This window comes from Cygnus olor, chromosome 1 (assembly GCF_009769625.2).
Source record: "Cygnus olor isolate bCygOlo1 chromosome 1, bCygOlo1.pri.v2, whole genome shotgun sequence".
NCBI classification, from domain to species: Eukaryota; Metazoa; Chordata; class Aves; order Anseriformes; family Anatidae; genus Cygnus; species Cygnus olor.
The window spans coordinates 109,020,355-109,040,220 of NC_049169.1; the positions used below are offsets into that span (position 1 = coordinate 109,020,355).

General features: G+C 44.7%; 1 protein-coding gene across 4 annotated transcripts in view; it reads right to left on the reverse strand.

Moving 5' to 3' along the window:
• Positions 1-19,645, reverse strand: part of CYYR1 (cysteine and tyrosine rich 1) — a 58,000-nt gene extending 38,355 nt beyond the window's left edge. For 2 of the 4 annotated variants that reach the window (XM_040576389.1, XM_040576415.1), the window contains exons 1-2: positions 17,221-17,350; positions 15,333-15,438 (exon numbers count right to left, since the gene is read on the reverse strand). In XM_040576389.1, coding sequence (XP_040432323.1) covers positions 15,333-15,438; positions 17,221-17,305 — 191 coding nt within the window. In that variant the 5' untranslated portion in view covers positions 17,306-17,350. Of the gene's footprint in view, positions 1-15,332; positions 15,439-17,220; positions 17,351-19,456 lie in introns of those variants that run through there. The other 2 variants (XM_040576405.1, XM_040576396.1) reach the window with 2 other exon arrangements.
• Positions 19,646-19,866: the final 221 nt, after the last annotated feature.

Below are 19,866 nucleotides of genomic sequence, written 5' to 3' on the forward strand. Positions count from 1 at the left end.
CATTTATTACCAGTCCGGTTCTACAGCCTCAACAACACTCCTACTGACTTCAGGATAAATCAAATTGGCATTTTCAGGACCACTGCAAATCGGTTTTCAGACTGTAGAAATTAAGCCTGAGACAGACATATAAAGGCAGATTCATTTTTTAAAGAGTCTTGAAAATATCTTGCTAAAAATGCAACTAAAAAATCCTGTTTCATAGCTTAAATATAACACTTGCTATGAAAAATATGCTAACTAGCTTAAGAGAATGAATATATTGTTACTGAAATCTATTTCAAACAGGATAGAGCTTATTTTCACTCTCTTCTTGACCTTTATTTGAGAAGATGCCCTGAAACTCCAGATATTTTGTATTGTATCTGATGGCACTAATTCAAAGGAGTTTTCAACCTATATTCAACTATCAGAGATCACAGAGCAATGCCCTCTCCCCTGCCCCCCAATTTAATTTGCCATCTTGGACAGCTTTCAGAAATAGAAATGCAGTCACATCTGATTAAGAGCTTATTTATTATATTTCATGGTTTAACAGAAATAATGTAACAATGTTAGTGGAAAGTCTGAAAGGATCAAGAATCAGAGTAATTGAGCAAGCAGAGAATACAAGGACTTTTTGAGATACTTGTGTGTGCATTTTCTTTTTTTTCTTTTTTTTAAGAGGAACAGGAAAGAACCATGCTGCTAAGACTAGAAAGTCAGGAAGCACACCAAAGTCAGCGTACACAAAGACATTCAGTTTTCCAACACTAGGGAGTTTGGTCATGGAAAGCAAGTGCTCCAAAAGCCAGGGGGGGCTCTGGATGTCCTTACCCACAGGAGACCACCTGCAAAAAAACTGAGTTTTTTGAGACTTCCCAGTGCCTTTTCTCTGGAAGTGAACCTCTTGCTGGATGCATGAAAACAGGATCAGGGATCCCACAGCACTTCTGAATATAGGGGCTGTAAAGCAGTTTGTTATGTTTTTAATTAGGTTGCATAGATCACCTCTCTTTGTACTGTCACTGAATTCCTGAAACACCACCATAAAAATGGCATTGAATTAGAACGCTGAAATTTTTATCGCCCTTTCTTAACGTGCTAACATCATAAGAGAAGGGACTCTCATTTGTGTTCAAAAAATTTATGTTTCAGAAAACAAGAAATCACTTGTTTCCTGCACTGTCTTGCTAGGTGTTGTTTGCCCTGGCCAGGACATACTACTTCTGCAGGGATAGGGCACAAGCTATTCTCTGGCCCTTGCATTTCCATTTTTGAGCTATCTACCTAATATCTCATCTGGCATCAGCTGTGACAAATTTTGGTTGTAATCAGTAATAGCTGGAATGAGGACAGCACTTCAAATAAGCTGGATGCCAGTGTCAAGACCTGGTGAAGAATTTTGGCCATTACTGGCCTGAGCCACTTACTGCTCCGAAATCTCCCATATCAAGATCAGAGAGGGGCTCTTTTGTGCTACTGCGAGTAATATGCATTAAGGGGCCAAGTTTAAATTTGTATAGAGAGGTACATGCCTTTGTACACTGAAAATACCTCTGTGAAAGCCATTCAAATGTTATAATCCTGCTGCTCTGTGAAAACCATGTAATTGCCTGCACCTCAAAACTACACTGAAAAGGAACAAATTAAGGTCACAGAACTTTAAAAAGTGCATTCGTTTAAGATGTAGCTTTGTCACACATACACATGCACACACACTTTTGACCAGGGATTTTGCATTTACATCCTAGGTTCTGACTGGCATCGGAAAATTTTCAGTGCTAGTGCTAATCCCCAATGAACTTTGCTGCAAACAACCCTTATTACACAGTAATTCTTTTGCTGCCTCCACTTTCTGACATGTCAGCCAGTTCTTAATCCTTTTAACTTCTTAATGAAGGAGCAGTTACACAACGGCGTCATCCCGTGGAAGGTCACCGATCTGTCCCTGGAGAGCGCTTCCCTGGCACGCGGCAGGGAGGCGAGGGCTCGGATCCTGCTCACGGGGATGGACAGCTCTTGGCCAAACACCTTCTGGGAGGATGGGGCTTTCAGGCTGGGAGAAGCAGCTGCAGGCACTGGGGGCAGAGGAGTAACACTGCTGCAGTGCAGGATTTCCTCTGAAGAGATCTGCTGGCGGGGGCAGCGACAGCTCCCACCTGGGGCCGAGGCCTGATCTGCCTCAGGACAGCCGCGTGCATCCCTGAAGCACGAGAAGCACAGCATCGTCTCCACTGGGGAACAGCTGCACGGTCTAGCCCAAGCTGTTTTTATTTTGGCTTCTGGGCCTGTGTGGAGCTGCTAGAGCAGAAGAGCAAAAGCTTGGTGAGGGGAGCTCTTCTAAGCAACGTGTTCACTGCCGAGGTTTTTGTGTCACTGCAGTTGTCACGAGAGCTTTCCAAGCCCACTGGCAGGCCAGGCAGGTGGACAGAGATAAAAGTAAAATAAGGTGGCTATTTTGTGAGGAAGAAGCAGTTAAAATCCTCAGAATAAAACAGGACTGAAAACACTTGGCTGCTGAGCAGGGGCCAGTTTGAAGTTCAGCCTCAAGCAACTTTTTAAGTAGATTAGACCACAAAATCCAAAGTGTAAGATTTGAACTCACAGGGTGAGTGAGGGCCTCCAATCTCTGTTTTATGGCTCAGGCCCCTGGACAGATGGGCTTGTGTTGCTGTTGTGAAGCTGGTATGAGGATTTTGCTGATGCTACCAGGAAAAAAAAAAGTGCTTCTCAAGCCTGAGTGTGGGCAGTGGAACACCAGGAATCCTTATGGCCATGGAGAGATGGCCCGAGTGATGCTGCTGGCCAGTCTGGGAGGACAATCTGGTCACCCCTCCCACACTGGACTTTGTTTTCAGCCAGTGCATGTCAGTGCAAATCAAGTGACTTGATGATTTTGATCAGTTAATTGGCGTCTCCTGACACGAGTTGAAAAAACAATGAGAGTGATAAAAATATGGCAGCAGCCATAGCGGTGCTACTGGTGGTTATGAAGGAGATGTTAGTTCTGGTAGTTATTAAAACCACTCAGTGCAAGTGACAGCTAACAGCAATAAATCATCTAGCTTGTTTCACAAATCCACACATCACGTTTTTGTGTGTGTGAGCACAGAAAATATGCGGCCTAGAAAAACAATGACATCTCATTTCCAAGCCCTATCGGCACCTGAAACGCAGATTGAATTGCCAACACGTAACGAAGCCGAAGTGAAAACCCTCACTAGAGGCACAGCTCCTTCAGGTTTAAACAACGGCTGTTAACCCCTAATTTGCTTTCCAGTTACCGGTCTCACAGAGAAGTAATTGCTTTCAGATTGGCTAGAAGAGGTACTGTGCCTTCTCTCAGCACCAAGGCTGTGTCCTCACGGAGAGGCTTTGGGAGGCTACTGGGAAGGTGCAAGAAGGCACCTGTGCTGTGAGAGCATGTCCTTGCCAACCAAAAGGCATGTGTCCTTCCTGCCGAGGTCCCAGCCTCCCCGGGGACCATTTTGTTCACCCCTACCTCAGCGAAGAGGCTGAGCAGCAGGCTGGGCCCACAGGCCCCACATGGTGCTCATCATGGAGCACGGCACCAGAGGCAGGACCGTGCCCACACAGAGTCCAGACAGCTGCACCGTGGTGACTTTCTGGATGAGCCTCCAAGTGTCCCCACGGAGGAGTAACCTCCCAACACTTTAAGCACCAAGAACCTCCAAGTAACACAACTTTCTTGTAGAAGAGACGAGTCAATGTTTAATGAGAGCCTAACCTAGTCACTGCAAGTTCCTGGGGTAATTTGGGATTTCAAGTAGCTCTGCAAATGACAGCTCCTCTCTGGAAGGAAAATAAAGCAGAAGTATACAACAACTTAATTGATGCTGTCTCAAAATAACCTCACTTTAACCTAAGACAGATTTCAAATTACATGGAGATAAGCTGCAGACGTTACTTTCCTGAACTCGTTTAAATACCTGACAATCCAGTGAACACTCAGCACTCCTTGGCTCACAATAGCAGCAGCCTCCCTGCAGCCTCCCACCACCCCCTGCCTGCATAGGGTCCTTCAGGACCAAGTCCCAGCCCTTTGGAGGGGACCTCGGGCTCTTCAGATGCCCCCTGGGCATCCTTCTGGGTAATTATTCATGGACGTGCAGAACAAAACCTCCCTTGTAGAGGAAAAAAAACAACAAGCTCCCCTTTAAAGAAGGATGCACTACTCAAAAAACAAAGCAAAGCTGCTTTATGACTTGCTAAATAGGAGTGACACAAGCCAGGGCTGCCACAGGAGCGGAGCAGAGGCCAGTTCACCCTCAGAGGTAATTCTGCCTGCTAGATAAACAGTACCAGCCCCGTACGCAGAAGCCAACCTGGAGGCTGGCTTGTAAATAGCTACTGTCAGCTTCTGACTTCAGAGAAAGAGAGGGTCCCTCTATCTAGCAGTTTGCCCAGAGCTTCAGATGGTATGAACAGTCCAGATCCCAAATTCCTCCTTCTGTGGCTAATGCAAAGGGACCTTCCTAGGTCATCAGATCCATTCGCTGCTGCACCAGGCAGCCAGACCATACTGGCCATTTTGTGAGCAGGCCACACGTCCTCACACACCTGCCTGGAAAGGAAGGGTGACGGGAGGCTGTGGGGAGAGAGACAGAAAAATCCCTTTTCTTGATATGGAATTTTAATGCAAAATGGCTTATGTTAGAAGGTAGCAACAATGTAAGCGTACCAAATACAAATGTTAAATACCATAGCTTCCCTCCTAATTTCAGCACATTATCTTATTATCTTGATGTAGTGTAGTACTTGAAACACACACCAGACATGCCGCTATGTTTACAGCACCCATCATAGCGCAATTTTGAAAGCGTTACTGTCAAGCTGACATTTTATTACATTTCTGGAAATATGCTAATTCAATCATTGAGCTTCATTCAACAGTATGAAGGCTCAGGAACAAAGATGCATTGCGCTTTACTTAAAACAATTTTAAATGGAGAATGAGGGCCATAACTTTTCATCCATCCCCCGCCCCTTGAAGCTCTATCCTTTTGCTCTCCACCAGAATTTAATATCGCATTATCTCTGCAAGGAGCCACATGAGGAAAGCGATGCGAGGTAAGCAGCCTGGCGATTCTATCAGCCATTTTCATAATTTCACTTTATGCAAATAGGCCATCTATTGCCAAGCCAAACACAGAGTTACCACAGTGGGCTGAGTTAGCATTATTAGCTTTCAGCCATGTCAATATACTAGCTATCATTGGACACAGCCTCACTGAGGTCTGTGGGGACAAGGACTATGTGGCATAGCAAGCGGCTGGCACACTACAATGCAGGAGAAGCTGTGCCCTGGAGCAGAGCTGTCGGCAAACAGAAAGGCAGACAAAAATAACAGCTGCCATAGAAAAACGCAACATTTGCAGATCGGATGCTCTGACAGAATAGGTTACTAATTCCTCTGATTAGATCAGCACCAAGGCATCTCATTCACAACTGCAAGAGCTTTTGTGCTGGACATGGCAATAAAAGGCTCCTCACACTCTCTGTCCCAGGTCTTCATCTCAACGTGCTCATCCATGACATATTCAGTGTCCACATCTAGATGTCAAACTTTGGCTCCAAATAATCAAAATTCTGCCCAGAGCCCAAATAATTTACCTTTGTCTGTGATCATTGACACCACTAGATCATTCAGAACTGACTAGCCCATCACCAGCCCACCGCCACGTGGATGGCAGGCAAGCAATACCCAGACACTGTTTCTTTGCCTGACAGGATGAGACTGTGTTTTGGAGCCTTTGGATGATAATATGCTACACAAGGGGAAAGCAAAGATGATTACAAAAAAGCTGCAGTCTTTTGTACAAAAAAATGCACTAACAAAATTATTGTTACTCTTCCAGGAAAATCTCAGATATTCCATGAGATATATTTCACCAATGTCTGGTATAAAATATGAGTAGCACTGCTTTAGTCCCAACAATAAAAAGTAAGTGATAAATTTATGCTGGCTGCTTATTTTCTCTCCTGTTGTTTTACATTTCCAAAGCAGCAGATGAGGAGAGGCCTTAAAGCTCAGGGACCTGCTGAAGGATTTTGTCCAAAAAACAGCATTAAGAGTTGCTATCATGTATCATATAAACACTATAATATTATAAGCACTGCTTTTAAGTGAGTAATTAATTTGGGGTCTTTCCAATGCTTGTCTTCTGTCCCTGAATTCTCCTCAGTATGTTATCAAAGTATTTCTGTTTCTCATTTGCTCCACGCCAAGGGGCCTGTTGCAGAGGTGTCATGATACGGGAACATGAGCTCTGCAGCATTTCTCCCTTCTCCCCACTCACAATCATAACCAAAGTCACAGCAGCTGGAAATAGCTGCAGATCAGCAGTACCCAGATTATGCCTTCATTAGATCACCTTGACTGTGGTCTGTAAGAAGGACTGGAATACAGAGAGTTTATACAGTCCCTTTATGTTTCAAAAGCAGTGTAGGAAGTCCACAAGGTATCCAAAAATAAGGTTCTCTGCATCTTGGCTCATGAACAGATGTTTCAACAATAGCGGTAGATCCTTAGTTCCTCTTGTGCTTGTCACAAACTGTACCATGGTCCTCAATAAAGAAAGAGAAGCTGGAACATTCAGCATTAAACCAAGCCTCCCTTGAGAGCAAAAGGAATAACTTCATTTAATGATAGCAGTAAAAACCTCTTATCTGTGTGGATGAGCCAACAGAGGGAGATAGGATGATGGAACATGCCTGCCCAGTGTGCGGTATTACTGCCTTGCCATCCCATACTAAACACATATAGAGTAAGACCCAGGACAAATCTTGTATTTTACAAAAATAAATCAGAAAAAAAAAAAAAGGATTTTTTTTACAGAAAAAAAAAAAGGATTTTATGATAGCATAGGTTATTCCAAAAGTAAATGTCACCACTTTTTTATTATTTTTTAATAGAGAAAAATTAAGAAACCTTCACTGAAGTTCTAAAGATCATATTAACTATGGAATTTCCATCTACGTGGTGGTTATAAATCTCAAAGGAACTTGTGGCTGCCCTGTGAATTAATAGTTCATTTCCTTTAATTTTTAATAACTCACTTATATACTCCAAACTTTCTTTCTGTCCCTTAAAGAGGCACATGTAAGATTAGAGAGTTTGTCTTTCTAGGACAATATTGTTCAAATATTGAACCAGTGCTACAGGTGTTATTTGGACTGGCTGCAATTACAGTGTGCACAGCATCAAATGGCCCTCTTGCACAGCTTTTGACCCAGAAGTATCTTCATTAATAACCCTAGCCTGAGTCAGTATGATATTACTTACTCCAGAGGAACCAGTACAAAATTCATCAGACCAATCCCCTGAGAATCCCGCGAGCTCAGTGAAATCTCAGAATTAGCCAATAAAACAGAAATTCTCCAGCCAAGGGTAGGGAAGGCATGTATTTATCTGAGAAATGCAGGGAGCTAGTGCAGGGAGGTGGGGTTTGTCCTGTGTATCTCCTCACCTCCCTCCACTTGAAGTGGGAGCAAGGGAGCACGAAGTGGCAGAGAGCATGGAAGGTACCGTGGTGATGGAAAAAAAAGAAAGAAAAATGTCTTTTTTCTAACAGCTGGATTCAACAACGTACTTGAGCTTACAACTTGTCCCATTACAGCCAGTGTATGAAATCCCCACTGAAGTAATTAGCTTACTGATTTCAACAGGGTGAATGATACACTGCATCTACTCGCTGCCTTGAAGTTACACGCGCGTTTAACTAGTTGCTGAACTGGTGCCTAGCACTCTATCTGAATTATCTTGAAAGCTCTGGATGTACAGATGGCTTAACAAAGTTACAGTTTCATATCGAATTCAGGGCTGTACCTTTCCCCCACTGGAAAAAGGAAAAAAAGGGGAGGGGTACAAAATAACAGACAGAAGGTAAAATTCTTATTTTATATATATATTTATATATATATTTTATATATAAAATTCTTATAAGAAAGGACAGGGTGCTTGTGATCAACAGAATCCCCAGGCCCAGTCTTTACGCCAGTCTTAATAAGTGTTAAGAAAATTCATCTTTTACATGACCGAACCTTATGGGAAAATCCTAAAAGCTTCCAAAACAGACAACTGCAAGTGATAAATACAGAATTATCTCACCTTTCACTGAATAAATCTTTTAAAAGCAAACAGCGCAGTAAAGGCAAGTTAATTGCACTGAATTCCTTAAGAATGTTTATTTCCCCCCCTCCAGTGAGTTTTCTGTAAGCCACAGGCAGCATTTCAGTGATTTATACCTTAATGCATCCATTTGCAGGCCAAATTCTAGCAATCTTCCAAATGATGAAAAACAGATGATCCACAGAGATGTCAAGAACTCAGGGCTTCACACAACCATGCTAGCCTTTTTTCTCATGAACAGCAGATCTTTCATGTTTACAAAGGCTTCCAGTTTTCATTAAAAAGGTATTCTGGTTCTTACAGCTACTTACTAAATAATAAATAAATAAATAAATAAATAAATGACAACAACTAAACTTCTGAAAACAAACAAACAGCCAAAAGAATCCAGTCCCAGTCCCACTGGCCTTAAACATTTCAAAACAGTTAGTCAGATGCCCTGTGCAAAAAAAAAAAAAGGAAAAAAAAAAAGAAAAGAAAAAGAGGTGGGAAACTTGAAGTGGGAGCTATCTTTTGAGAGTTTCTGTTTGGCAAGATTTTTTTTTTTCCCATTTTGAGCTGCAACACAGGGTCAGAAATAAAAACACAAAGGGCTAAAGAAGAGACGCCCTACGTTTTAATTCTGGTGCTGACAAGGGTTTCCTCTGCATCCGTCGTCGAGAGCAGATACTGCTCTGGTTGTAAATCTGATCGCACATTCTCCACTGAAGGATATGAGCTGGAACAATAGGCATGGAACAAAAAACAACTGGAAGTTCAATTGCTTAGCAAAGGTCACATTTCAAATATCTGCTCCCTCTCCAGCAGATCTTACAATGAAAACGTGGTCCTAGGTCTTTCTCTAAGCTGCAGTTAATCAACCCCCTGCACAGAGCAAGCTGGATGCTTCTCTTGAGGAGGCTTTCCCAAGCTGAAGCATGAATAGCACACTTCCCCAGGTACTGCAGATGTTGAAGACAGGGATTAAACGGCTGAACTCCTATCCTCCTCTTACACAGAATGAAAGGGAAATAGTTTTAGTCCAATCACGGGAGCCTTGCCTTTACCGATGACGTGTTTACAGCCAGCCCCCAGCGCTCAACACAAGTGTCCTCAGGCTCTCTCTACCCGCGTCACCTCGCAGTTCAAACTGCACTCCGTATGCTCATTCAGGGAGGCTCTCCTGACCAGAAGCCACAAGTCAAGCCAAATGGAAAAAATAGTTACTGAAACAGGCCTTTGTCTCTCCTTCCAGCGTCGCATCAGAAGTCACAGAGCCAGAGGAATGCCATGGTAATTGTCAAGTGAACTGCAGTTTTACATATTGTCCAAAAGCGCTCTGATTGTGGAAAATTCTGAACATTGCAGTGACAAAGAGGAACCCAGTTTTATTTTAAGCGGAGTACCAAACAGCTGAAGTGCAGACACAGAACCATCCCCAACCCATATGTTGCTTCACATATTTACTGTGGGATGCCTGAAAATATCTAATTTTAATTATTTGGAATATACAGTGAATGCTAAGCTTCCTGATTTTTTTCTTTTATTTTATTATTCACTATGAAGCCCAGAGGCTACATCTCTATATGCCTAACTCTTAAAATGTTAATTCTGCCCTTCAGTGCACTCCTCTTCCATACCCACTCTCCATCTCAAACTGCCATATTAAGTGAATCAGCTTAAGGGACATTCTTTCTTCCACAAACAAAACTGGTATTCTCTGAGGTCATCTGCACTTCTTGTAGTACTACTGGATATGAAGTACTTCACGTCAAATGCCACACTGACATACACTACGCACGCCTTTTTCTTCAGTTTTACAGGCTGAGGCCTGCATGTGACTTTTATGCTAAATATATTCTCTGCCTCTTTTCCTCCCATTCTCCCTGTCTGCCTTCCTTCCTTCCTGGCCACATTGTGCAGCTCCTGGACTTAAAACAAAACAAAAAAAAAACATGCAAAAAACTCATGCTTTCCAACATACATTTAAGTTCATGTAAATAGCACCTGTTTCAGCAGTCACTGAATAGGCTGCTGCTTCCTCATTATCTCTGTTAAGACTTATTCCACCTACTCTCTTACAAATTGCCATCCACTACCTGTAATGAGATCACAGTTCCCTAAAGTTTTTATTTACTTTTCCCCCCAGTTATTTTCGAAGTCCTTAGAACCATTTTTTTTTAAAAAAAGTTCCCTTAGAGTAAGTCATTGTGAAGACATTTACCAAGAAACTTCATATACTTTGTGACTTAGTGCAGCACCACTGCATCTTAACTTCCTTCTTCCATTTTAGCCAATATTCCAGTTTATTCCCTTTCAAGCCTTACCCAGGAAAATACAGCCTAATCACTAAGGCTGAATATTTTAGCGATGAGTTTTCCTAAATACTGTGGGCCAAATCTGGGTGTAACTCCCTTCATTTCCACCGAATATCCAACTGGCCCAGCAACATTCATCTGAAATAAGAGCTGGTTTATTTGTCCTCTCTGCCTCATTGTTCACCTGGAGGCTGGGACTATCCCACACCAACTGATGGCTGCTGGCAAGGGTGAAAGGGCAAAGCAGCATCCAGAGCGTGTCCTGTCAGCATGCAACTGCTGACATCTCCTCCCAGGGACCTCCCTGCGGCTCCAAAGCCACGTGTGAGCCACCATAAACACAAGGCACAAGGTGGTGAGAAAATTAAGCAGGAAATTAGCCCACAGAAAACCCAGCAGCCACCAGGCCAAGCATGTGGACCAGACAATTTGGGGCCTTAGAAGAAAATACATAGAGCGCTGGCAGACACACTCACAGATGCAAATTTGGAGCCTCTGAGGAGCACGGGGGTTTGAGGCTGGAGCTGAAGGCAGTAACCAGATGTCTCCAACTCCTCTGAGTGACAGAATGCAAAACGCTGCTCGTTGGTTGGTTTTGAAAATACTTTTGCTGGGGGCAAACCTGGAGCATCTGTCACAGAGAAAACACAACTGCAGTCCTCTCAGTCCCTAGCCAGGCAGCAAGTTGCAGAAGTAGACACAACACAGGGAAACTGATAAAAGGTCAGTCACCATTGATTCAACAGGCACAGAAACCTGCTTCTGAGGAGGAGGGGAATTTGAGTTTCTTGCCTCAAAGGGCTGGGATGGTGCCGAAGACTGGAAAGGGTGCCTCCACACTGCCTTTTGGTGAGGAGTGAAAAGCTGATCAGGAGGATCAGTCTGACCACTCAAGCATCCTTGCATCTTTTCATTCATTGCATAGAAACAGCTCCATTACCTTGCACAAGTCCAAACATAAATCTATAATTTGTCCAAGAAAAAAACATTTTTAGAATGGCCAACTATTGAGCACTAGACGGCTAGTGGATAAACAGGAGGAAATGCACATGCATCAGAGGAAATAATGACAGGCTGTAACTACTGAAAACTAGTGGGAAGGGAAATATAGCTGGAACATTAATGCTATAACAATTTGCTCTGAAAGGGTATCATGAAAAGCAGGGGGAGAAAGAGGAAGAAGGATGTGTTACTTTACATTAGAGATGCTCATGGGATTACAAGTGACTCAGTCACAGACCTTGAATACTTACAGATTATACCTGTGGTCCAGCTAAAGAGCGTGTTATGGGAACACCTCTTAAAACCCCCGAAGTCCTAATACTAGAGTGAGCTGATAACTCTGCATCTGTTTTTCATATGCAGAAAGAAAAACAGGCTAATCACAGATGCACACAGCCTGGAGGATGTTTGCTGAAAACCTCATCTGACTAAAGAAAAAAAATTCCCCGGTGTCCTAAAAAGATGATGACTTCTTAAAATAGAAAACTCTAGAACCCTACATGGAATATCTCAAAGTTGAATCTCATTTTAATGAGTGAAGAGACTTAATTAATCACCGAACAGCTAAAAGCTGCCTAAGTATCAATGATCATGATCTAGTCACAGTGACTCTGTTTTAAAATTAGGATGTGCATTATTGCCTGGAGTTTATATTCTGTTTGCACAATCGTTGGCATATGGGTCTAGAAAGAGAACAGTGAGAGACATAAAGCAAAACACTGAGCTGTTTAAAAGGAACCTACCACATGCTGAAATGCTTTTCCAAAACTGCAAGGCAGAGTTATGCTTGTGAAAAAAACATCCCGCAGAAGATAAAGAACAGAAACCTCAGAAAGACATGCCAGTGTATAAAGAATGGAGAGAGGAGAAAAATGAGTGGTAAACAAATGAAGAAGCATAGGGAACCTCTAGAGAAGCAGAGGAGCCAATAAAACACTAAGGACTACTAACAGTGGTTCAGGCAGTAAAAAGGCACTTCTAAAAGCAGCGGAGCAGATCAAGTCCGCTTGGTGTTTGGTGCAGGCAGTAAGATCAAGAATGATGATACAAGAAAACAAGGATACTGTAAGGACATCGTTATGTGGAACTATCAGGGCACATATGTTTTTGGATTAAAAACAGTTCTTTGAAAGATTTCAACACACAGCTGTTCACAGAAAGACATAAGCAGAAAGGTCACTAGTGGTGATTTCCAGATTCCACAGAATCTCACAGTGTAATTTTGCAGGTTTGTCCTTTGGGGGTGAGGCAACATGAAACTTTTGTGGGATATGCTGTTGCATAAAACAAAGCCCGGTATAGTGCCAAATAATGAAAAGCGATGGTTATTGTTACGGAGCATAGTTGAAGTTGCAATCTAAAATCACTCTTCTGTAATTAAACTAAAGCTGCTACCCCTAGCAAAGAACAACCTGTAAGCTTAAAGAAGCAGACATGTTTTGAGGACAGTGACTTAAGGACTTAGACCTGGAACAAACTGCTAAGTTCACTTATGTCTTTGGTGATGATCACTATAGACAAGTGCTTCAAAATACGTACCCAAACCTAGATACTCAGATATAGAAAAAAAGTAATCTTAGTAAGGCTTCTGTCAAAACCTTGTGCTCAGCTCTGATAGACACATTTTCAGAAGGAAGTGAAAATACTAGAGGGTGCTCAAAGGAAGGCCAAAGAATTGACCCCTGGGCAAGGCAAAGCAAAACAAAGCAAATCTTACATATGAGGCTGACAGAGTTCGCCCAACTTACCGATAAGGTTGAAGGCTGTCATGATGACTATTTAGGACCACATTTCAAACTCACAGATAAGTTAAGAGCTGACATCAGGAATTTCAGCCTTCATTTCCCAGCAAAATTTTCCAGCAACATTAGTAAATGAACTACAGAAGAGTTTACCAGGGCAGACGGTGAACTCGTTAATGGCTGAAGTTTTCAGAACGATATTACACGTGTTTGTAGAAGGCATATCCCACACAGATTTCAGGGAAAAAACTGTGGCTCAGTTGTTCAAAATGTCAGGTCAGAGGAGTATAATGACTCCTGACTGGTCTTTGAGTTTATGAATAAAAACCATAAAAAAACATAAAAAACCATAAAAAAATCAGAAGAATCAAATGTCTCCTTCAAGTCACGCTGCGAAAAACAGCATTTGTAAGAGCCATTCCGGTGTTCAAAATCATCCAGATACACCCAAACCTTTCCAACATGCCAGTGTCACTCCCACTTCAGCTCTAATTCAATAGCTGTTTACCTTGGTTAAATAAGCATACAAAAGACTAAGTGTGAACCTGGTATTAAGGCCGTGGTTTCAACATTTCAGCAACAGCTCTAAAGAATCCCCTGGCCGATCCTTTCCACAGCACCGCTCTGACATCGGGCTACACCAATGCCAATGATATGCATGTGGAAGTGGGAGACGAAATCCACTTGCTTTAATGCTCTATGGGAAGCCTCTGTACAATGCAATATCCTATGCTACTGAGTCCATCATTCCTAACTGCACATGAGCTGGAATCAGCTATTCAAAAGCAGTACCTCCTTCCATGCATTTAAATAGGAACGCAATCTTGGAACGAGAAAAGAAAAAAAATATCAAAGCAGACATTCCCTAAGTGAGAGGAAAACAAAATCACTTGTCATTCTCCAACAGTAATCAGTCTTGAATGCATGCCTTCTTATTCCCAGAGGAATGAAGTATTCTGGCGCTCTATCACCATTTCATTTACCTTAAACCAAGAACTGTTCTGATCTGGTATAAATGCTGTGGATCAATTCTGTATTAAAATGCCGTCACTACGCCTACTCCTTCAAAGTGCTATATAATACGCTGAAGGGAACACTAACACATTCCCCAGGTACCTTGGCTAAAACAAAACCTGCAACAGAAGAATCTTTTTAGAAAAGGCAACTACCACCTTCGCACTCACTCCTCCTCAAGCACTGGGCAGTTCATATGACATGCCTCATCTTCCTTCTCTGGTTTTAGCCAAGAATACAAACCAAAACCACATCACGGACTGCATGCTAAAGATTAAGGAAAGTACTTGATGGGGTTGACAAAACACCATTTAAGATGCCCTACCTTTAGAACATTTTATGTTTTGTTTAGGTTTATCCACACACACAAATGTAATTCTTATGAGTTGTCACTTAAATGAAGCCCAGAGCCTGGAGTCAAGTCCACTAGTGTGCAGGCTTCTCTTCTTCCTCATCGATACAGAGCTAACACTTGAACTGGAGACCATGTTTTTTATCAATAGTTCACCTCTATACTTTTCTCTAGACAGGAAATATTCATACCCATTCCATTCCACCTGCTGTGTTTTTTTTTTTTTAAGCACTATGAAAGGTGCTACTCATACCACAGTATTAAAGGATCAGATTACCCTCACCTAGAATCCATTCAATATATTCCACCAAAAGCCAAAACGCCATTTAATGAAAACAAACAAGTCAGTAAAAAGAAAAGAAAAAAAGTACCCAAAGCAAAAAGGATCTCAAATCCCAGTCATTTGAATAGTGGCTTGACTCAGGTATTGTAACAAAGCATTTCAACAAAAAAAATACAAGCTTTCTGTTCACAGTCCTCTTCACTTGAAGAGCTTGAAACAAAGTTCTCAGCATCTCTACAACTTGCTTCGAAAGGCTCTACCAATGTACACAAGCTAACTCTCAATTTTAGCAAGCTTTTTAGGTATAAGCATGCTTCAAAAAGGTATGCAATGTGAGACTTTACAGAAATAACAATATTTGTTACTAGCAAGGAAAAAAAAGAACTAAAACTCCAAGAACCCAAACCCTGCCACTGTTTCTTGCCAAAACATAGTTTCCAGAAATCTGAGTTTACATCAAGTCCGTGAACACAGTGCATCAGCTTTTCTGAAGAGCAAATATACTTACGAAAGGACATTCCCAATGTAGGCATAATATGAACAGCAGTAGGGAGTAGTCCCATCACAGCAGTAAGCCTTGCAGTCATTATCACACTGAGCCAGACAATCTTCTGCTGAATAAAAATAACATTCATGCGGTCAAACAGCAGCAACAACAAAAATCTGTACAGCACAGCTTTAAAGAAAACGCAATCTACTAATTTTATACAATCACAGGACTTCACTTGAGGCTTGACCTGACCCTGTAATCCAAATGGCAGCCAATTCCCACTCATTCAAAATTTCAGTAAGAAGTTCAGATTTAGGTGCTTTGTGTACAGGTACTTTGTAGCTGGCTGTATCAGTTCCTTCTCATATTTAATCACTTAAAATAAAAAAGAGCATCTCAAAATGTCAAGTCACTGCGGATGATCTTTTCTATGCTTCAACAAAGAGTCCAGATTAAAACCTTGAGGCCAGGCTGCCTCCTGTGCCGTGCTGTCGGGCGGAGGGAGAGGAGAATGAAGCTGTCTGCAAGCTGGCTGCCCCCCGGACCCCTGCCTGGCGCAGCCCACCAGGGTTTGGAGCTCAGAGCTGCCCTGGCCAGCTGGCAGCGCTGTCCTCGCTCTGTGCCACCTCTAGATCCGGCTCCGGCTGCAGCTGGACCCCGGCCAGCACTGCACAGCACGGCCCTGCCTGGCACTGCCCTGCCTGCTGCCCCAAGGGCTCTTCTGCCTAGCAGGGGCCAGGAATGGCTTCAGCAGTGATGCTCCTCAGGACTAATGAGCAACTCCAACAGCAAAATAACAATAAGGGAGCTCTTTACAAGTGAGAGGTGTGGAAGAACACGTCCTTTTATTGTATCGAGGAGCTATTTTGAAACTATCGATCGCTTGTTTGCAGCACAGCTGTTGCTCCTCTGTGTTTTGGAAGCCCCAAGCCAGGTCCCCCCAGGTAAATGTTACAGTACAGCCTCTGTGTGCTGGCACTGTCCTGCAAAAGCACCCACATGGGTCCCATATTTCTTGTGTCTCATCCTGGGCTCTCCTTCCCGACTGCCAGGAGCTTACCTGTAGCCCTTATGACCACAAATGGAGCCTCAGCCCCACATAGCCTCACCTTTTTGGTCACACGCTTGCTGCCACAGCAGATACCTAGACACGAAGACAGCTAACCATGCTTCTGCATTCCTGACCAGCTGTGGCTCCTCCTCCCCAGGCAGCAGACCTCTCTGGGGGGTTCCCACTCTCCCTGCAGGTTTTACTCCCACTCCTACCTCTCACCTGCACTGGCCCCGCTTGCTGGGACCCAGGCAAGCCCACCTCATCTCAGCTGCTTCCTTGGCCACCTCCTGCCCCATCCCCGGCTGCAAGCCCCCACCTCGCTCTGAGGCTCCCCTGCGTGTGAACGTGTGGCAAACTGCTCATGCTGCTGGTCCATGCTAAAGCTCATCACCTTAATTTTGTTGGTTACGTTTCAACAGGTCAGCTCCCTCAACCTGCTCAGGCTTGGTCCCGTAAGAACAAGCACCAAGGTAAGGGTAGGCGAGGGCTCGTGCGGCTGCACACCTGCACCCTAAATGTGTGCAATTACCCCTTTTTGGAGGAAGGCATGTGCACGACAGCATGGCACAGCCGACCCCCTGCCTGAGGCCAGCCCGCCGAGAGGGGTCAGGCTCCTGCCCCGCAGCGCCTCCCCCAGCACCAGCAGCCCCCGGCCGGCCTCCAGCCGTCCCGGGGCTGGCGCTGGCGCTGCCCCCCCCGCGGCGGTGCTTTTTGGGGCGCAGCCCCCTCCGCACACCGCCAACCCACTGCGACACAAAGGAAAACCTCCGGGAAATTCTGTTTTTAGCCCGAGCCCGCCCCGCAGCGCCCAGCCCCGCCGCTCCGCACACGGCCGCCCGCTGTCCCGCTGACCTGCGAGGAGGAGGAGGAGGAGGAGGAGGAGGAGGGAGGGCAGCAGCGCCCCCCGAGCCCGCCCGCGCCGCCCCGCTGCCTCCATGCCGGCAGCGGGTGCGGAGCCGCCGCCGCCCGCCCCGTCGTGGAGGCGGAGGCGGGCCGGGGCCGGGGCCGGGGCTGAGGCCGGGGGCGGGCGGCGCCGTCGGGGCCGGGCCGGGCCGGGCCCGCTGCCCCCCACCGAGCCGGGGCCTCCCTCGGGCAGGGCTGGCGGCGCCGTGTGTGGCGGCGGCGGCGGGGCCGCCCCGTCGCGGCCCGGCCCCTGGCCCTTCCCCGCCTTTGTCCGCCCCGGGCCCTGCGGCCGTCGGGGGTGTGAGGAGGGAAGGGGGGAGCTCCTTCGGCGGAGCCCCTCGGCCCCCTGCGCTGAGGGAAGGCTTCTCGCACCGGCCCCCTGCACACGCCGACGGGTGTCCCAGGGGCAGACGCATTTCCCTTTCCCAAAGATTTCGCAGAGTTTCGCCTCCTGCCTTGGGGCTGGATCGAGCTGGGAGCAGCATCTTTAGTGTGCATTCCCCCAACGGGGTTTGGACTGCCGTGCTTGTTTTCCTTCTTCCTTCAGGAAGCGCAGTTCCCGAGTTGTTACATTTCTTCCTTTCTCTCCTCTGGGGTTAAAACCATGCCCTGTTTGTAACCACGAGAGTGGCATCAAAGCATGGCACCTCCTAGTGAACATGAGATACCATCTACACAAGCGACAACAAAATGGGACCTCTCCAACAGCAAAATGGGACCTCTCCAAGCGTGGTGAGGTTCCCTGCTGCCCCATGGGAACACAGCCTTCGCTGAGCTGGCACAGAGAGGGTACAGCACGGCCAGCAGCCTGCAAAACCTCCTGAGCCAACCTGTCTGTGTTGTCCACTGTTAAAGTTGTTCCGTGACCTGGCTGGAGCCATACTCTCTAAAGTATTTTTCAAGGGAGATTTTTGATAACTGTTCAAATGCTGCGGCAATTAGCCCTGTGCCAGAGTTCCCATCGACAGGGCCCAGAGGCCAGAATGTTTTCCCTATGTTCTCACAAAACAATAGGGCCAGCTCTGACCTTGTGTAGAGTTACAAGTCAAGGAATGCACTTCGAAGCACTGAAGTATGCACGCAAAAATGAGAAAAATCCACAGGTGTTTCTGCTCATAAAGGGCTTCCTGCTGTTGGCAGCTTAGAAGGGAGGGCTGACACAAAAACATACAATGACATTTTTTTAAAGGATTTTGCTATTCTACTGCGGCAACAAAAAGCAAACCCCAAAGCACCAAGTCAAATCACTTGAATGCCAGTTGTTTTGTTTATCAGCACACAGCTATTTTTTAAAAATATATGCCAGAATCTAATCATCAACAAAGAGAAACAACTTTTTATGTTTTTAACTACCCTGCAGTGTGTATCCCTTAGTTATGTAACAGCCTGAATTAAATGAATAAAAGGAAATTTCAGTTATTTCTTGGTTCCTTCCCTTGTAACCCCCTCCCCTTCACAGATCTCACAGCAAGTCACATTTCACTGTTACCCAAAAATGCTGGGTAAAATTGCCCAGTGCTTATAGACCAGCATAGCATGCTTGATTTCAGTACTGATTTGCACATAATAAGCTTACGGACTTTCTGCAGTTGCCACTTTTTTATGTCAGCATTTGAGCCTCTCTAATGCTCCCCAGCCCAAATTACAAGAAGGCTGAGAAGAGGAAGCACGATGCCAAGGCAGTAACTTCTGTTTCAGCTGGGATAAGGCAAGGGCCTTTTGGGACCAAAAACCGTTCCATGTGCTCAGAAGGAGATTTTAAAGGAAGACAGATTCACAGCAAAGAACAGCAAAAGCTGAGAACTAAGGCCCTAGCCATGACGATACTTCTTACAAAACTCAGCAACATGTGATGACAAAATCATTTTTTTATCAGAAATGTTTTTTTGGAATACGGTTTTGAATAGCATGTGGGATTGATAAAATGATGTGTACAAGCCCTGAAGTGTTAATCTTCAGGCACAATTCAAGGAGAAAATCTCACTCCCAGTGCACTAGTGTTTTGAAACTCACTATAATCAGGCATTTCAGTCTCCAGAAGCTTAATTAGCAGTTTAGAAACAGTAATTATCACACGTAGAGCACTAGAGGAAACTTAATAGAGAAAAAGTCATATGCTTAAGGCAAGCGTTTAGACTTCTTTACCTCTAGACTACCTCTAGAGAAATCACTTCAGAACACTTACCAGCATATCGTTTACACATGCTGAAGATGTTTCTTGTTGAAGCTGGCTGAGCATGAGGAATGACAAGTCCTTTAGATGTTTTCCAGCATGTAACCAGCCATGCAGCTTCTCAGCACCTCCAGAAATGCCTGGACATTCCCTGTGGCAGCAGCAGAGCCATTGATTTAGCCAAACTTCTTGTTTCTGAAACAAGGGGAGGCCAGAAGCACTCCTGTTGAGCTCTGCCCCATGTTATCCTGTAACACCATTGAGGCATGGTCTCAACTTCTGTTTGTTAGCCACCTCTGAGCTCCTTCTCCTCCTTGCTCTGCAAGATTTGAGTGATTGGTTCTCAGTCATGATTGATGCCTGCATACACTTTGGTACCTATCAGAAGAATAGCTATCACCCTTGTTTTCCTGCAGGTTTCT